Genomic DNA, 17,947 nt, shown 5'->3' with positions numbered 1-17,947 from the left:
AACATGAGAGAGAGGAGAGAGGTAACTTGAAGATTTTCTACCAGAACATTTAGATCTTTGGAATTGTCTTTTAATGAGATGTGGAAAGTTATAAAAGAGCAGGTTTTTGGGGATTACCTGGCACTGAATTTTGGACATTATGTTTGATATGACTATTATTCATCCAAATAGTAATGTTGAGTAGACAGTTGGATATGAATCTGGAATTTAATGGAGGAGATCCAGGCTAGAGATGATGATAACTTGAGAATTATCAGACTGTAAGTGGTATTTTTCAGCTGTAGACTGGATGAGAGCAGCATTGCAGGTAGAGGGGGAAAAAAGAGTTCAAGGACTGAGTCCTGGATATATCTCCCACCTTGAATAAAAAAGTCCATATTTCCCTGCTGCACCTCCCCCCCCTTTTCTATTCTCATTGCATCATAACTATTGAAAGTTAGTCTATTGTTGCTGCTTCCCCTTCCTCTCTTCCCATTCTTTTATGAATCCTCTCCAGTCAAGCTTTCAGTCTCAGTACTTCCCTAAAACTGCATTTATTATAAAGATTATAAAGGACTTCCATGATCATGTTTTCAGTAATAAGTTCTTTGTCTTTATTTTTCTCAAATTTTCTGCAGTGTTTGGCATGGTTGATTGCTTCTTCCTTCTTAAAGCACTCACATGGCCTCTGGGATATCACTTTCTTTATTCTCCTACTTCCAATGTTTGCTCTGTTCTCACTCTTACCTGTGGCTTCCTCCCGATCTCCTTATCTTCCTGATGTTTAAATATTAGAATGCCTCAGGGTTCAGTTCTAGTACCTCTTTTCTTCTCTCTGTATTCACATCCTAGATGATCTCACATAATTTCTTGTCTTTAATAACCCTACACATGCTTATGGTTCAAATTATATCTCCAGACTTAACCTCTTTCCTAAACTCCACATTCAGATATCTATTACTTGACATGTCAAATTTAAGATCTAGAAAATGGAATTTTTAATACTATTCATATCTGTTTATCACAATTCCCCTTCTTTTTTTTTTTGCTAATTTTTAAAAATATTTTTTATTTATTTATTTTATCCTTACCCGAGGACATTCTTGCATTTATCTTCAGACAGAGTGGGAGGGAGAGAAGGAGGAAGAGAGAGAGAGAGAAACATCGAGTGGCTGCCACCCACACGACCCCAACCGGGGCTGGGGACAAACTGCAACCAAGGTATGTGCCCTTAGCGGAAACCGAACCCGGGTCTCTCTGGTCTGCGGGCAGACACTCTAACCGCTGAGCCAAACCGGCCAGGGCTCAATTCCCCTTCTTAATAAATGATAACTTTGTCCTTCCGTTTGCCCTGGCCAAAATCTTGGGGTCATATTTGATTTCTCAAGAAAAAGATCTTTCTTATCCCACATTCAATCTAATTCCTGCCTGTTCTACCTTGAAAATATTGAGAATGTAACCACTTTTTATCACTATCAAAGCTACAGTCCTAGTCGATTATGATAATTACAGTAGTTCCTTACAGTCTCTCAGCTTCTATTTTTACGTGGTCTGTCTTCCACAGATAATCAAAATGATCGTTTAAAAATAAGTCTCTAAATGCAGTGTGGTATCTTGGATTTTATCCTGGGAGACGAAAAGGAAATTAATGGAAAAACTGGTGAAATCTGAATAAAGTACAATAGTAATGTACCAGTGCTAATGTCTTAATTTTGACAAATGTAACAGGGAGATGTAAGAAGCTACTTAAATTAGTTTCCTTTAATGCTATACAAGAACTCTTTACTATTTTTGCAACTTTTCTATAATATAAAATTATTACAAAATAAAAGATTTATTTTATAAAATGAAAATAAGCACAGAAAGCAAATGTAAAAGAAAAGAAAATCAAAACAGCCCTGGCCGGTTTGGCTCAGCGGTTAGAGCGTCAGCCTGCGGTCCAGAGAGACCCGGGTTCGGTTCCCGCTAAGGGCATGTACCTCGGTTGCAGTTTGTCCCCGGGCCTGGTTGGGTCATGCGGGAGGCAGCCACTCGATGTGTCCCTTTCACATCGATGTTTCTCTCTCTCTCTCTTCCTCTCTCTCCCTCCCGCCCTATCTGAATAAAAAATGGAAAAATGACCTCGGGTGAGGATAAAAAAAAAAAAGAAAATCAAAACCAAAAAGATGGTTCTTTGAAAAGATTAATACAATTTATGAACCTTATTAAAATGTTACATTATGCCATTCTTCTGCTAAAAAATTCATTTCCTATCTCAGTAAAATTCAAAGCCCTAATTGTGGCCTCAAGGCTCTATATATTCCTACTTACTACCTCACTAATCTGGCCTCCTCCTCCTTTGTTGTGGTTGATCTGCAGGTATGCCCTCCAAGTGGGACTTTTGTGTTTGTTCTTTCTATTAAGGCTCTTCCCCCATATACTTGCATGGCTTATCTTTTCAGTTCATTAAGGCTTGTGCTCATGTCTTATCGGAGAGTTCTTTACTCACCATCTTATCTAAAAGAGTAACTATCATATTTACTCCCCATATTTTTATAGCTTTGTTAAGATATAATTTATATTCCATAAAATTTACCCATTGTATGGATGTGTACAATTCAGTGATTCTTATAGTAAATACATAGAGTTGTATAATTATTACCAGTTTTAGAACATTTTCATCATTCTCAAAAGTTTACATGTGCTACTTTGCCGTCGTTCCCCATTCCTAGCCCCAAACAACTACCGTCTGGTTCTGTCTTGATACGTTTGCCTTTAATAGAGATTTCACGTAAATGGAATCATACCGTATGTAATTTTTTTTTTAATCTTCACCTGAGGACATTTTTGTATTTATCTTCAGATAGAGAAGGGGAGGAAGAGAGAGAGGGAGAAACATCAGTGTGAGAGAGACACATCAAAGGGTTGCCACCCACATGACCCCAGCCAGGGCGGGACAAACTGCAGCTGAGGTACATGCCCTTAGCAAGAGCCGCACCCGGGACTCTCTGGTCTTCGGGCCGATGCTCTAACTACTGAGCAAAACCGACCAGGTTATACTGTACTATTTTTATGCCCTGTCCATGTTGTAATATATAAGTTATAGGGTATATCCATACTTTGTTCCTTTTTTTATTGCTGAATACTTCGATTGTATTGATATACCACTTTTTGTTTATCCAGTCAACAAATAATGACATTTGGACTATTTACAGTTTTTGCTTATAAATAATGCTGCTATAAACATTTGTGTATAAGTCTTTGTGTGGATATATGTTTTAATTTCTCCTGCATATGTTTAGGGGAGGTCAGGAAGTTGCAGAAGTTTTAATTCCTCTTCACTTTTGTTTTCTAGATAAACGATGTTAATTTATTTTAATAAAATGAAGTTAGGGTTATAGTAGGGGTTTGGAGGCAAGACATATGGTTTGGCTTTATATTCTAAGAGAAATGGGAAAGAGAACTGACCAAGACAGATAAAATGAATCTTCAGTGGCATGCAGCTTCCTGCTGTAACTGGGTATTCTTGAATCTGTATGGTTGTTAAGATTTTTTTTTTAAGAACTGTCTGGTAGAAGAAGCCAGGAAGTTTCAGAGCTCAGAAAACGCGTTTTTTGTCAGAATGAGAGTGTGAGGGCTGGAGGCAAAGGTGATTGTGATCCGAGCATGACACTGTAGATGAGAGTTTGATAGGGTACAGTTTTGGGTTTGAAGATATGTGAGTTTTCCACACAGACATTTATGTAACTGAGGGTTATTATAGGATATAGGGTAGAAAGTCAGATAAATATGCAGAACAAAAATGCAGTGGGAGAAGTGACCACACATCAATGGCAAGGCAGATCACTAAGTCAGTGGCCAACTCAGGAGAAAGAAACTATAATAGTTATTTGAACAGGGAAATTGAAATAATCGTTAATTAGTAAAATGTAGTTAATTACTACAAAGGGTTAAAGAGGACTCTAAAGCAGGAATTTGCATACTGTTGACATGCCAAATCTAGCCTGTCACATGTTTTTGTAAATAAAGTTTTATTGAAAGATAGCCATGCTTATTCATTTATGAATTATTCATGTCAATTTTCATGTCCTAATACAAAATTAAATTGTGACAGAGACTGTGTGGCCCACAAAGCCTAAAACATTTACTATCTGGCCTTTAAAAAAATCTTTTTCGTCTGGCTGGTGCGGCTCAGTGATTGAGTGTCCACCCATGCACCAAGAGGTCACTGATTCGATTCCTAGTCAGGACACATACCCAAGTTGTGGGCCCGATCCCCAGTGAGGGGCATGCATGAGGCGGCCAATCGATGTTCTCTCTCATCCATGTATCTATCTGTCTCTCCCTTTTACTTCCTCTCTCTCTAAAATCAATTGGGGGGGGTGTGGAGTTACTTTTGTGCTACTAGTGCCTCTGAGTATCCCTTTGATGCCCTCTATAGACAATTCCTAACATTGTGCCAAATGGCAAAAGAGAAATGTTGACAGGGTCTAGTTCCAAAGAAGGGTGGATTCAAAACTGACACACAATAATTTGGTAATTGGTACATAAAAAATGATGAAGAAAAGTATAGGAGAATTACATGGGCCTCAAAACTGGAAAGTTTTTGCATGAAGGTGGAGGAGTAATAGTAAGCAGAAATATAAGTAACCAAAAAATGGGGAGCTAGATAACAGACCTTCAGGCCCTGAGGACTGCTGGGTAATTAGGTATTTGAGAAAATGAAGTGGTTTCATTTAAACATGAAGGTGAAGGGAACATTCGGTTTATGGTAGCCAAGCCTCAAGGGTGGAAAAATTTTAATTTTTAAGGGGTGGTACAGTACTGAGTTTCAGCCCATTCTAACAGTACTTGACATGTAAGTTTGGCATAAATATTTAGTGATTTAATGCATTATATAAAAATGTTTCTTAATGGTATGTATACTTTAAAATGATGATGGGGAGTGGAGAAGTATTTTTAAATCAGTCTTATCAGGTAAATGGTTTTATTACATATTTGTACGTGTATACTTTTGAGTCATGGTGAAATCAGCTGTAGTTGAATAATTCACAGGGATTGTGCTCAAGGAACTTTTTTCATTGGATAGAACTTTAAAAATGATGGTTGTATAAATACAAATTATGCTTAAAAGTTGGCTCATTTCCAGTAACTGTTACCCAGAGTTATTTTATGTTACTAACCTGTCAATAACTTGGTTTTTGGTACCAGATTTTTGCAGGAGGGAGACAAGGGTTGATGTTTTTAATGTGGAAATTATTCCCAAATGAGAATTTAAAAAGATAATTTTTTAAGTGATTTAATAATTTGTCAGTAATTTATTGCTATTACAACTGATTCTAATGTGAAATTAATGACATTGCATATAAATAATTGTGTCAGGCAAAGTGAAAATTAACCAGGCGTGCTTTTTTCTACTTTAAAGTAAACTATGTAATTGAAATGCTATCTTGTTTCTTTTCTTTTTCATCACAAAAGAGTAAAGGATATCTGTTCTTAGGTATATCTGAAATGTCTAGTTTCTGACTTCATGTCTGAAATTGATTCTTTTAATTTCACATACTTATGTTTATTTTACTTTTTATCTTTAAAGAACCAGCACCGAGCAGTAGATCAAGTAATTAGAGCCGTAAGAAAAATCTGTAGTGCTTTAGATGGTGTAGAGACTCCTGCTATTACAGAATCAGTAAAGAAGCTAAAGAGAGCAGTTAATCTTCCAAGGAGTAAAAGTGCTGATGTGAGTATTTTATAGTAATTAGCATTTTATTACATGTAGATATGTACTTAAGTGAGCATCTATCACTTAGATTGGCAGATTTCTGCTCCTGTTGGACGAAAGGTTATTTTAACTTAGTTTTTACTGTTGAGTTGATTGGGTAACTTACTTGATGAAGTGGGGAATTCCTAAGAGGAGATGGGCTGCCTTGGAAGAACTTTTTGATAGTTGACATTGAATAGGTGGATGCCAAGCTCTCAATCTTTTATATGTAGAGCAGGAACTCTAGCATAAATGAGTTGGTTGGCTTGAAAGACCTGCCTGCATGGTAGCAGGTACCATTTCTCCCCCTGGATGGAATGTGGATGACTACCAAAAGGGGACATCCTCTTTTGGACTATACCTCCTCCTTGTTGAAAAGATCCAAATGCCTCAGTAATAGTGACTTATTGCCTCAGTAGAAACCATGTTAGGAGTCCTCGGTTTTTTTTTTTGGTACGTGCCCCTAGTGGGAACCAAACCTGGGACTCTCTGGTCTGCAGGCTGATGCTCCAACCACTGAGCCAAACCGGCCAGGGTTGGAGACCTTGTTTGATAGCTTGCTGTTGCTCTTAGTAAAAGCCCTCCCCATTGTATTTCCATGGAGATTTAATTGATTCTGTTCATAGGGATGTTCATAGCTTTTACTGAGAGAATGTGGATCGCAAAACATGATAAATTTAGTTATGTTGATGGTATGCCCCTCAACAAATATCTAGGAGATAGCTCAATCCATTTATTGTCAGAAAGCCTGTCAATATGGTATACAGAAATATGACTCTTTTTTCCTTCTTGTGTGCTTGTTTTCCTTCTTGTGTGCTTGTTTTAAAAAAATTTTAAATATATGTAAAATCACTTGGAGGTGATCAACTACCATGGTCTACTGTTTGAGGTTTCTATTCATTATTTTAATTTTCTGGATAAAGAAGCAGAGAGTCTGAAGAGAGCTCAATTAAATAATTATAAAAGCTGTTTTGAGACACTCAATGGTAATAGAGTTTTGAGACACTCAATGGTAATAGAGTTCTAGTTTCTTTAAGACTATCCTTATTGCAGACCATAAGTAGAGCAGCCAATGGAAAATAAAATACTGTATTAGAATATTTATTACTTTGGGTTTCAAATCTTAATTTAGTTTAATGAGGCAGATTTTGTTGAGTTTGTATATTTTGCAGTAATTTTCAGTTACTCTGATTTTTAAAAAATTGAATTATTTCTTAGGCAATTTTTTGACTGATTTGTATGTGTATGCAGGTGACTTCTGGAAAGGGAGAGACTAGCAAGAGTTCAATTGGAGGTATGTATGTCTTTAAGTTTTTAAAATTTTAACAATGACTGTTGCTTTTTCAGATAATTATATTAACAATATCTTTATATCTAGGCTCGCTGAATCCTGAAAATCCTGTTCAAGTAAGCATAGACCAGTTAACTGCAGCAATTTATGATCTTCTCAGACTCCATGGAAATTCCGGTAGGAGTCCTATGGACTGTGCCCAAAGTAACAAAAATATCAAGGAAGCATGGACCACAGCAGAACAGCTCCAGTTTACAATTTTTGCTGCACATGGAATTTCAAGTAACTGGGTGTCAACGTAAGTAACTGTTTAAAAGAAGATATGTACAGCTTTACCTAGAAGTTATTCCAGTCTTATAAAATGTCAGCACTCATTGTTATTTTGGTATTTAAATCACCAGACACCTTTGTGGATTTCATAAAAATTACAGATTTTTGGAGTTGTTCCAGTAAAAAATATCACTTCCACTACATGCAAAAAAGGCAGGAAAATATATTTAAACTTATAAGAGCAAACGTTGATTAATAAATTAGTCAGTTTACGACTGCTATTCTTTTTCCTTTTCTTTAGAACCAGAATAATTTGGAACAGTGTGATGGGACTAGACTTCATGCCATTTTTTTTTCCTTTTTAGTAGTTTGGTGATTGCTTGGCTTTGAGGTCTACAAGAGTGGCTTTCTTCTATAATTTTTTTTTTTTAATCTTCACCAGAGGACAAAATCATTGTTTTTCTTTCTCCCTTTCTCTCCCTTTCTCTCTTTCTTTCTTTCTCTCTCTTTCTTTCTTTCTCTCTCTCTTTCTTTCTCTCTCTCTTTCTTTCTCTCTCTCTTTCTTTCTTTCTTTCTTTCTTTCTTTCTTTCTTCTCTTTCTTTCTTTCTTTCTCTCTCTCTCTCTCTTCTTTCTTTCTTCTCTCTCTTTCTTTCTCTCTCTCTTTCTTCTCTCTTCTCTCTCTCTCCTTCCTTCCTTCCTTCCTTCCTTCCTTCCTTCCTTCCTTCCTTCCTTCCTTCCTTCCTTCCTTCCTTCCTTCCTTCCTTCCTTCACGAAAAAGAAACATTTATGTGAGAGAGAACTATCAATGGATTACTTTCCATATGAACTCACAACCTAGGCATGAGTCCTGACCAGGAATCGAAACTGTTTCCTTTCGGTGTGCGGGACAACCCTCGAACCAGCTTAGCCACACTGACCTGAGCTCTTCTACAATTTTAAATATGGGTTTTTCCTTTCTCATTTTTGTCAATACCATAAAGTTTGCCAACTTCAACTTATTTACAAATAAGTAATATAAACTGAAAAGTCTGAATTGAATATTTTAAATTAAATAGTTTCATAATAGGTTGGAGGTATAAAATAAAGCCTAGTAAAGAGATATCAACATCACTTCTGCTTAAATTGAGCTTTGAATAAAATAAAAAAATGAAATATAAAAAATAACATGATGAATTGAATGTGGTATTAATTCATTCGAGAAATATTTACTGAGCTGTCTGTGGGCAGTGTTCTTTGTGCTACTAGACATTCAGCAGTAAATAAGGCAGCAAAATGCTGCCCTCCTGGAACTTGCATTTAAAGGGGTATTACTGCTCTCTGAAGGTATTTCTTCTTTTAACTAGTTACAGGGATAATATCTTCTATATCATCTATACACACAGAAATAAATTTAGGGACACTAATAAAGAGAACAGATACTTAGCAAAAGACAAGGCAGAAAATTACAATGATAAGTAAGAAATAAAGTTAATAAAATGCTGAAATAAAGAAGAACAAATGGAATGAAATTGAGAAAAACAATCAAATCCTTAGCTGGGGTTGTGTTGTGGGCCAATGAGATTAGATTTGAAAAATATTTATAACACATTGTGTATATGAACAAAGTGGTTAATGTGTAAGCCTGCAGTAAGTTAGAAAACTAGTAAAATATAGTTTTATTGCACCTAAGACTTCTGTCCTACAAGATTGCCTCATTATATCTAACCAGCTCTATACTTGTGGCAATTTGCAGCTAAATTGTTGCTGTCTAATGAGAGAATATAACAGCATCTGTCCCCAAAGATGGATACCTCCTAATAAAGACTGACTCAGTGCAAGTCAGACTAATGCCCTATTCATATGCTTAACTGACTGTATTTCAGTAGCTTAGCAAAGGAAAATGACACCTAAGGGAGATAATATTTGTACTCTTTTTTCCTAGAATTTACCCAGAAATGAATAATTACTCAATGTCATTCAGCTAATATCTGAAGCTAGAAATTAACTGAGCACAAAATTTAGATAAGTTCTCTAGCTGGTATCATTTTGCCCCCTTAGACTAGCAGCTAGGGATACGTGTTCTCTTTGCTATATCTCTTCTCTATTTTACAGAATTTACAGTAGTTAAATTTGAGGGTTTTTTTCCTAAGTTCAAATGAATGGTGACCAAATTATTTCAGATAATTGTCACTTTTAGGAAGGAAGGCTAATGATATATGGATTTGTATTAGTCAACTAATTTGTATTATCAATTAAAAATTAAATTATACTCTTTTTTCCTCAGTTATGAAAAGTACTACTTGATATGTTCCCTGTCTCACAATGGAAAGGATCTTTTTAAACCTATTCAATCAAAGAAGGTTGGCACTTATAAGAATTTCTTCTATCTTATTAAATGGGATGAACTGTAAGTGAAATTTATGACTTTTGATTTTTTTAGTATGTCCTATTTACTTTTTTCCATGTACGCATCCTAGTTTTTATTTTTATTACAAATTTTCATTAAAATCCATTACATTTTTACAGACATCTTAAGGTTTCTTCTAGATATGATTCTATAGAACAGATTTAAATTCTGATTTAAAAATCTGAAATACTCTTTTAAATGTTTTGCAATTGCAGAAATATGCCATTCTTCCTAGACTTTGTCAAGTTAAAAATACAAATTTACAAATAACTCAAGAAAGGTAGTATGTTATAACATTGCTTAGTTTAGTATTCTGTAATACTGTATATATGAAGCCAAGTTTTTGGTAAACAGATAAAATGATCTCGAGTCCATGTACAATATGATATTTGCACTGTTAATATTTTTAAAATACTGTTTTTAGAATGTTTCCATTACTTGGGCCATTGCAGAACTTTTTACTTTTTTTAAATTTTTTTAAAATTTTTTTCTTTATTGCTTTTTGAGAGAGAGAGGAAGGTATAGGGGGAGAGAGAGAGAGAGAGAGAGAATATCGATTGGCCACCTCCTGCATGCCCCCTACTGGGGATCCAGCCCACAACCTGGGCATGTGCCCAGACTTGGAATTGAACCAGTGACCTCTTGGTGCATGGGTCTATGCTCAGCTACTGAGCCACACTGGCCGGGCAGAACTTTTTACTTTTTATCCTGTATTTATTAAATGATTTCCTATTCTTTTCTTTTTTAAATTACAAAAATAACTTGTCTGTGAAACTAATCATATAATATAAAATGCACATAAGGTAAAAGTGTCACTTTCTTTTCAACACTTAACCATCTCATGGCTCCTCAGAGTGACCTATTGACCTTATGTGTCCTTTCAGACTAAAAAAAAAATTGTAAACATATATATAACTGTTGTGTATGTATGTGCATGTATACATCCTGAATCAGAAATACTCAAAAACATTTATCTAGTTTTTCCTAAAGGAAATAAAAATGACTACTATAATTTTGCCTAGAAATAAGCATTATAAGTCTTGAATAAAGGTACTAACAAATTTTGAAGAAAGAAATGTTATATATTTGAAATTTTAATAAAATGTGTTTAAAAAATTTATCATACATGTTAGCCAGTCTTTCTACTAAGTAAAGGAGACTCTGGATTAAAGATTATTTGATAAGTCAAATAAAATACCTAAAATTGTCAGTTTCATTAAACGGTTAATCTTCATATTCATTCTAATGTGTTTTTTCTATTAATACATTTTCCCCCCATAGAATTATTTTTCCCATCCAGATCTCACAATTGCCATTAGAATCACTTCTTCACCTTACTCTTTTTGGAATTTTAAATCAGAGCAGTGGAAGTTCCCCTGATTCTAATAAGCAGAGAAAGGGGCCAGAAGTTTTGGGCAAAGTTTCTTTACCTCTTTTTGATTTTAAACGGTGAGTGTTACTGAGTTGTGATGGTGAGTTACTGTGGACAAATCTGCAGCCTCAAAATTGGCTAGAGAACAGGGTGGGGAATAATGACAAACCTGAGATAATGAGCTGCCTCAATTTTTTCAATGTGATAAAAGGAGGTCATTTCAGAGACACAGATCAGAGGAAACCAAAAGTTATTCTGCTCTAGTTTGAACATATCTATATGGGTATTCAAAGGATTGTTTGCCACTCACTCTTACAGGAGAAAAGCAGCAACTGGTTCACTAACTGTCATTTTATGCAAGCACTATATTATTGACATAATACTTATGGTCTTTTAGGTGCCCTTGATATTATTGAGACAATTCCATTTTTTTCCTCTTCTCATCCCTATCTCATACTTCTCAAATTTCAGGGAGTTTACAACTAAATATTATTCTCTTCTTACCTGACTACCTGACTGATCTACCCTTACTGCTATGGGCTCCTGGCCCTTAATCTCCAAAGGTTCCACATGGGTACAAAAACTCAATGATCCTTAGGGGTGAAGGGATTCATTCCAAGCTTTGTGTTTACTAATAGTAGGATAGTGTAATCTACCTGACCTTTCAGCTACAATTTAAATTATGTTTTAAGTAGCAGTATGTTGCATGAGACCATCAAGAGTCTTTCTAAATGAAAAAAAAAATCAATTGAAATTAAGTTTGGGATATGTTTCATATGCTACATGGTAACATGTTGGAGAGTGATAATGCATGTTAGCATATTCAAGTACATATTGCTACCTTTGGGGTCAAGAAACCTATTATGTTTAATAACAATGTTACTCTCTGATAAGTCTGTAGCATTTATTGTGTGCTAGGTATTATTAGTCTGAGTGCTGGATACATATCCTTATATTCCTCACAGCAACTCTATGAAGGTAGGCATTGCTATTATCCCTTTCTTGTTACAGAGAGCTTCAGTGACTTGCCCTATGGTACTTAGCTAATAAGTGGTAGAATTTTATTTGTAGGAGAAGGATATAACATTTTTCAAAATTTAAGAGAGTAAGGTGATGTTAGACAATTAAATAATTTGCATCTAGCACTCTGCTGTTAATAAAATAGTGATCAGATGGCATTCAGTTTGAGACTTTGCCAAGTAGTGCAGTAAATCTAGGTAATGTTAGTACTTTACATTAAAAGATACTCAGAAATTAAGAGGGAAGATGATTTTACATTAATGCATATAGAGAAACAAAGTGGTAATTAATGTGCTATAGGATCATAATCCTAAATCCTGGTCTTGAAATTTTTTTTTAATCCTTCACCTAGGATATTTTTCCGTTTTTGTTCAGATAGAGTGAGAGGGAGAGAGAGAGAGAGAAACATCAATGTGAGAGGGACACATCAACTGGTTGCCCCCTGTACGACCCCAGTCAGGGCTGGGGACGAACCGCAGCCAAGATAACATGCCCTTGACTGGAATCGAACTCGCAGCTCATTGGGCTGCAGGCTGATGCTCTAACCATTTAGCAAATCTGCCAGGGCCTGGTCTTGACACTTTTTTAAAAATAATTTATGTTATGGGGCACCTTTTATACAGCCTGCTGAAGTCACTGTCATGGAAACCAAATGACTTAGAGGCATTTCAGTCAGCCTCAGCAGCAAATTAGTTAACTCGTTTTATTTATTTATTTATTTATTTATTTATTTATTTATTTATTAATTATTCTTTAAATCCTCACCCAAGGACATTTTTTTTTCAGACAGAATGGGAGGGAGAGAGAGAGAGAGAGAAACATCGACGTGAAAGGGACACATCAAGTGGTTGCCACCCGTATAACCAACCAGGGCCGGGGACAAACTGCAACCGAGGTACATGCCCTTAGTAGTAACCAAACCTGGGTCTCTGTGGACCACAGGCCGACACTCCAACCACTGAGCCAAACTGGCCAGGGCAGTTAGCTCATTTTTAAATAAACAGAATCAAGCCTTTAAGAATATCCTCAGGTGAGGATTGTTTTTTTTGTTTGTTTTTTTTAATCCTCACTTGAGGACATTTTTCCATTTTTTGTTCTGATAGAGTGGGAGGGAGGTAGAGAGAGAGAGAAAGAGAGGAAGAAAGAGAGAGAGAGAGAGAGAGAGAGAGAGAGAGAAACATCGATGTGAAAGGGACACATCAAGTGGTTGCCACCCGCATGACCCAATCAGGGCCGGGGACAAACTGCAACCGAGGTACATGCCCTTAGCGTGAACCAAACCCAGGTCTTTCTGGACCACAGGCCGACGCTCTAACCGCTGAGCCAAACCGGCCAGGGCTAGAATCGAGCCTTTAACTTGCCTTTCCTTTACAATTGTATCTCAGGGTTACCAAATAATTGATGTGAGAACGTTTTTTATAGAAAAATTTCAGCTAATAAATGCAGAAGGAATGATAGAATATCATAATTTTGCAACTCCTACTGAAATAATTTAGGTCAGAGTTAGATGTTGGCCAGGGTTTCTCAGCCTCAGCACTATTGATATTTTGGGTCAGATAGTTGTGGGAGGTTGTCTTGTGCAGTGTAGGATGTTTGGCAGCATCCCTGGCTTCTGCCCACTAGATGCCAGTAGCACCCCAGTTGCCAACCAAAAATGTATCCAGACATTGCCAAATGTCTACTGGGGGCAAAATCACTCTTGGTTAAGAACCATTGATTTAAGCAGTGATTATCAATACCTGCTTAAAATCTATTAAGTGATTAGCTTTTCTGGAACTTTATAATGGATGGTTTAGACTGAAAGCATCTAAATAGACTGATCATGTTAGCACAGGAAGAGAGATAAACCAAACAAGTGTGCCTCTTTATTTAAGGCAATAGAAAATAGTATACAATACCACCTATTAAGTATTCTTGACAGATAACTAAACCCAAAGCAGATCAAGCCTTTAGATCTAACTACTACTTTACTACAGAAAATATAGAGGATGATAAAGAGACATGCTAAATAATAAGAGTAATGCAATTAGTAAAATCCAGGATAAAGAAAATTCTCAGAACAAAAGACCTGGTTTTTTCAACAAATGGCAGGGGGGTGGAGTAGATAGGAAGGATGTATACATTAAAACATGAATCAGCAAGCTTTTATTTATTTATTTATTTATTTATTTATTTTTCTTTTTTTTTTTTATATCCTCACCCAAGGACATTTTTCCATTTTTTGTACAGATAGAGTGGGAGGGAGAGAGAGGAAGAGATAAAGAGAGAGAAACATCGATGGGAAAGGGACACATCGAGTGGCTGCCACTGCATGACCAACCAGGGCCGGGGACAAACTGCAACCGAAGTACATGCCCTTAGCGGGAACCGAACCCGGGTCTCTCCGGACCACAGGCCGACGCTCTAACCGCTGAGCCAAACCGGTCAGGGCTATTTATTTATTTATTTTAAAGAGAGGGGAAGGGAGTGGGAGAGAAAGATAGAAACATTGACGAGAGAGAACATCAATTGGCTGCCTCCTGCATGCCCCCCCCACTGGGGATTTGGCCCATAAACTGGGCATGTGCCCAGACCGGGAATCAAACTGGTGACCTCTTGATGTGTGGGTCAATACTCAATCACTGAACCATACCTGCCGGGCTACAAACTTTTTCTGTAAAGAGAACCAGATAGAAGTAAATTAGGCTTTGCATGTCACATGGTCTCTGTCACAGAGGCAAAAGCAGTGATAGACAGTATGTAAATGAATGTGTGGCTTTGTTAAAATAAAAGTTTATTTACAAAACCAGGTGACAGGCTGGAGTTTTGTTGACCCTTGAAATAAAAGATATTTAAAAAGACATATCTACCAAATGCAAGTATTGGACCTTGCTTGGATCCTTATTTGAACAAAACAAGTATAAAACAAATTTTTGAGACAACTGGGGAAATGTGAATACTGACTAGATAGCTGATTATTTTAAGTAGTTATTAATTATTGTAGGAGTGTTAATGGCATTGTACTTATTTAAAAATAAAACTGTTGCCCTGGCCGGTTTGGCTCAGCGGTTAAAGCGTCGGCCTGCGGTCCTGAGAGACCCGGGTTCGGTTCCCGTTAAGGGCGTGTACCTCGGTTGCAGTTTGTCCCCGGCTCTGGTCAGTCGTGCGGTGGCAGCCACTCGATGTGTTCCTTTCACATCGATGTTTCTCTCTCTCTCTCTCTCTCTGTTCCTCTCTTTCCCTCCCACTCTACCTGAACAAAAAATGGAAAAATGTCCTCGGGTGAGGATACAAAAAAAATAAAAAAATAAAAAATAAAACTGTTTAACATTTCAAGATATATAAAAGTATCTACAGGTGAAATAATGTGACTGGAATTTACTTTAAAATAATCTAGTTTGGGGTGAGAGTGGTCCTGAAAAGGACAAAATATAATGTGTCAAAGATTTAAAGACTGTTAACCTGTAAGAGAAAACATTAGGACCAGAGTCTAACTTTGGAAAGGATTTTGCTATTTTTAATAAAATGAACAAAGTTTAATGCAGTTTATAGTTTTCTGCTTTTATTATTTATTTAAAAAAATTTTTTAATTAATTTTAGAGAGAGCGGAAGGGAGAGGGAGAGAGAGAGAGAAACATCGATGAGAGAGAACATCGATTGGCCACCTCCTGCATGCCCCCACTGGGGATCGGGCCCACAACCTGGGCTTGTGCCCTGACTGGGAATCAAACCGGAGGCCTCTTGGTGCATGGGTTGATGCTCAACCTCTGAGCCACACCGGCTGGGCAGTTTTCAGCTTTTATATGTATTTCATGTTTTCAGAAATTTTTTCTGTGGAAAGATATGTCAGTATTTTTATTGATAAATGTTTTTATTTAAGTAGGCCATAAACTGGTTGTCTAAGGCAATTGTTAGCATACTACAACCTACAACCTGTTTTTTTGTAAACACAATATTGTTAGAATACAGCACACATATTTATTTATGTGTTGTTCATGGCTACTCTTGCACTATAATGGCAGTGTTGAGTCTTTGCTACAAAGATTATATGGCCAGGAAGCCCAAAATAATCACTCTCTAGCCCTTTAGAGATAATATTTGCTGACCCCTGGTTCAGGATACCAATAAAACATCTCAAATGATTGGTGCTGTCACAAAATAGGTACTGGTTTTTTGGCATATGTTTTTGTTCTTAGGGTAGAAGTTGGAATAATTCTGTAAACCAGATTTCTTTGTAGATGATCTTCAAAGACTATCGTTCACCTTCTTGTTTATAGAAGTTGTTTTCAGGACAGTGTGTTCTGTTTTACCCTCAACTGCATTCCTCTTTAGATATGTTCCTTCATTCTCTATTCCTTTGTTCCAACTCCCACACGTTAATTCATTTACCTAAAGATCAGTACTCTATGGAGAGTGACTCCTGATATGTTTTCAGAGATGATATTCTTCATAAGTATTTGAATGCTAACATTTCAAATTCATTGCCATGTGTTGTGAGTTTTGAATTAATTTTTAAAATGAAAACCACAGTATTCTTCTGTTTACATTATAAAGGTTTTTAACATGTGGAACTAAGCTTCTATATCTTTGGACTTCGTCACATATAACTCCTATTCCTGGAACAATCTCCAAAAAAGGATATGTGATGGAAAGAATAGTGTTACAGGTAATGGTACTTTTTTTTTTAATCCTCACCCAAGGACATTTTTTTATTTATCTTCAGATAGAGCAGGAGGGAGGAAGGGAAGAAGGAAGGAAGAGAGAGAAAGAGAAACATCGATGTGAGAAAGACACATTGGTTGCCTTTCATACAACCCTGAACTGAAACCAAATACGTGCCCTTGGCTGGAATCAAACCTGAGACTCTTTGGTCCTCAAGCCGATGCTCTAACCACTGAACCAAACTGACCAAGGCGGTACTTTTTTTTAAAATCCTCACCAGAGGATGTGTTTATGGATTTTAGGGAGAGAGGAAAAGGGAGAGAGAGAGAAAGATGTGAGAGAGAAACATCTATCGGTTGCCTCCCTTGTGAATCTGGACCAGGGATCAAACCTAAACCTAAGTATGTCCCCTGACGGGGAATTGAACCCCCAACCTTTTGGTACCTGGGACAACGCTCCAAGCCACCGAACCACCTGGCCAGGACGATAATGGTACTTCTTGACATGTGGAGAGATTTAAATTTAAATTTCTTTATAAAGAATGTATGTATACCATAATTTGGATTGTTACTAAAGAAGCCTAATCAATCTTATTTCAACTCTAGGATCTATTTTAAATTTAAATGTTAATAAACTATTTCCTATTTCTGAGAAATAGTAAAATATGCCCTTGTACCCATCCCAAGCAATATATGTGCTATTGAGAATTACCAACAATGATAATCACTTTCATCAAAAGGACATTAATTTAATATACAGTCTAAAATTCACCTTGATGGCTAAGGAAAAAAAAACATTTTTTCAGAGACAAAGAAGTTAATATAAATGTATGGCCTATTCAGCTGTAATTTGATAAACTTCTGTTAAATTTTTAAGGTTGATTTTCCTTCTCCCACGTTTGATATCATTTATACCACTCCTCAAGTTGACAGAAGTATTGTACAGGACCACAACTTAGAAACATTGGAAAATGATATAAAAGGGAAACTTCTTGATATTCTTCACAAAGATTCATCACTTGGGTATGCTTCTTTGACTCTGTTTTGCCTGGTTATCTTTTACAGTATAAAGCTCAAGTTAATGTTTTATTAAATGCCCCGATTTAGTTCATGGTTTAGCAATGCTTTTGGTGTGGAACGTTTTCTGTATCTGTTTATAATTATACAAAAAGACTTTATGACTACATAAAAGTTCAGAAATTTGTACAGGTCAAACTTTTTACACGATCAAAAGGTAAACAACAGAATAGG

The 17,947-nt window shown here is 36.4% G+C and overlaps 1 protein-coding gene across 5 annotated transcripts in view; it reads left to right on the top strand.

Moving 5' to 3' along the window:
• PIK3C2A (phosphatidylinositol-4-phosphate 3-kinase catalytic subunit type 2 alpha) overlaps window positions 1-17,947 on the top strand; it is a 121,668-nt gene that overhangs the window by 68,811 nt on the left and 34,910 nt on the right. For all 5 annotated transcript variants that reach the window (XR_004959341.1, XM_036260136.1, XM_036260140.1 and 2 more), the window contains exons 9-15: window positions 5,552-5,695; window positions 6,968-7,010; window positions 7,095-7,305; window positions 9,542-9,664; window positions 10,946-11,113; window positions 16,590-16,701; window positions 17,574-17,719. Coding sequence is in view for 4 of the 5 variants with exons in the window: in XM_036260136.1 (XP_036116029.1) it covers window positions 5,552-5,695; window positions 6,968-7,010; window positions 7,095-7,305; window positions 9,542-9,664; window positions 10,946-11,113; window positions 16,590-16,701; window positions 17,574-17,719 (947 nt within the window). In the remaining variant the exon portion in view is untranslated. The remainder of the gene's footprint in view (window positions 1-5,551; window positions 5,696-6,967; window positions 7,011-7,094; window positions 7,306-9,541; window positions 9,665-10,945; window positions 11,114-16,589; window positions 16,702-17,573; window positions 17,720-17,947) is intronic.

This window comes from Molossus molossus, unplaced genomic scaffold (genome assembly GCF_014108415.1).
Source record: "Molossus molossus isolate mMolMol1 unplaced genomic scaffold, mMolMol1.p scaffold_m16_p_13, whole genome shotgun sequence".
NCBI classification, from domain to species: Eukaryota; Metazoa; Chordata; class Mammalia; order Chiroptera; family Molossidae; genus Molossus; species Molossus molossus.
Note: the sequence above shows the minus strand (reverse complement) of the source record. Positions and strands in the feature narration are given on the sequence as shown.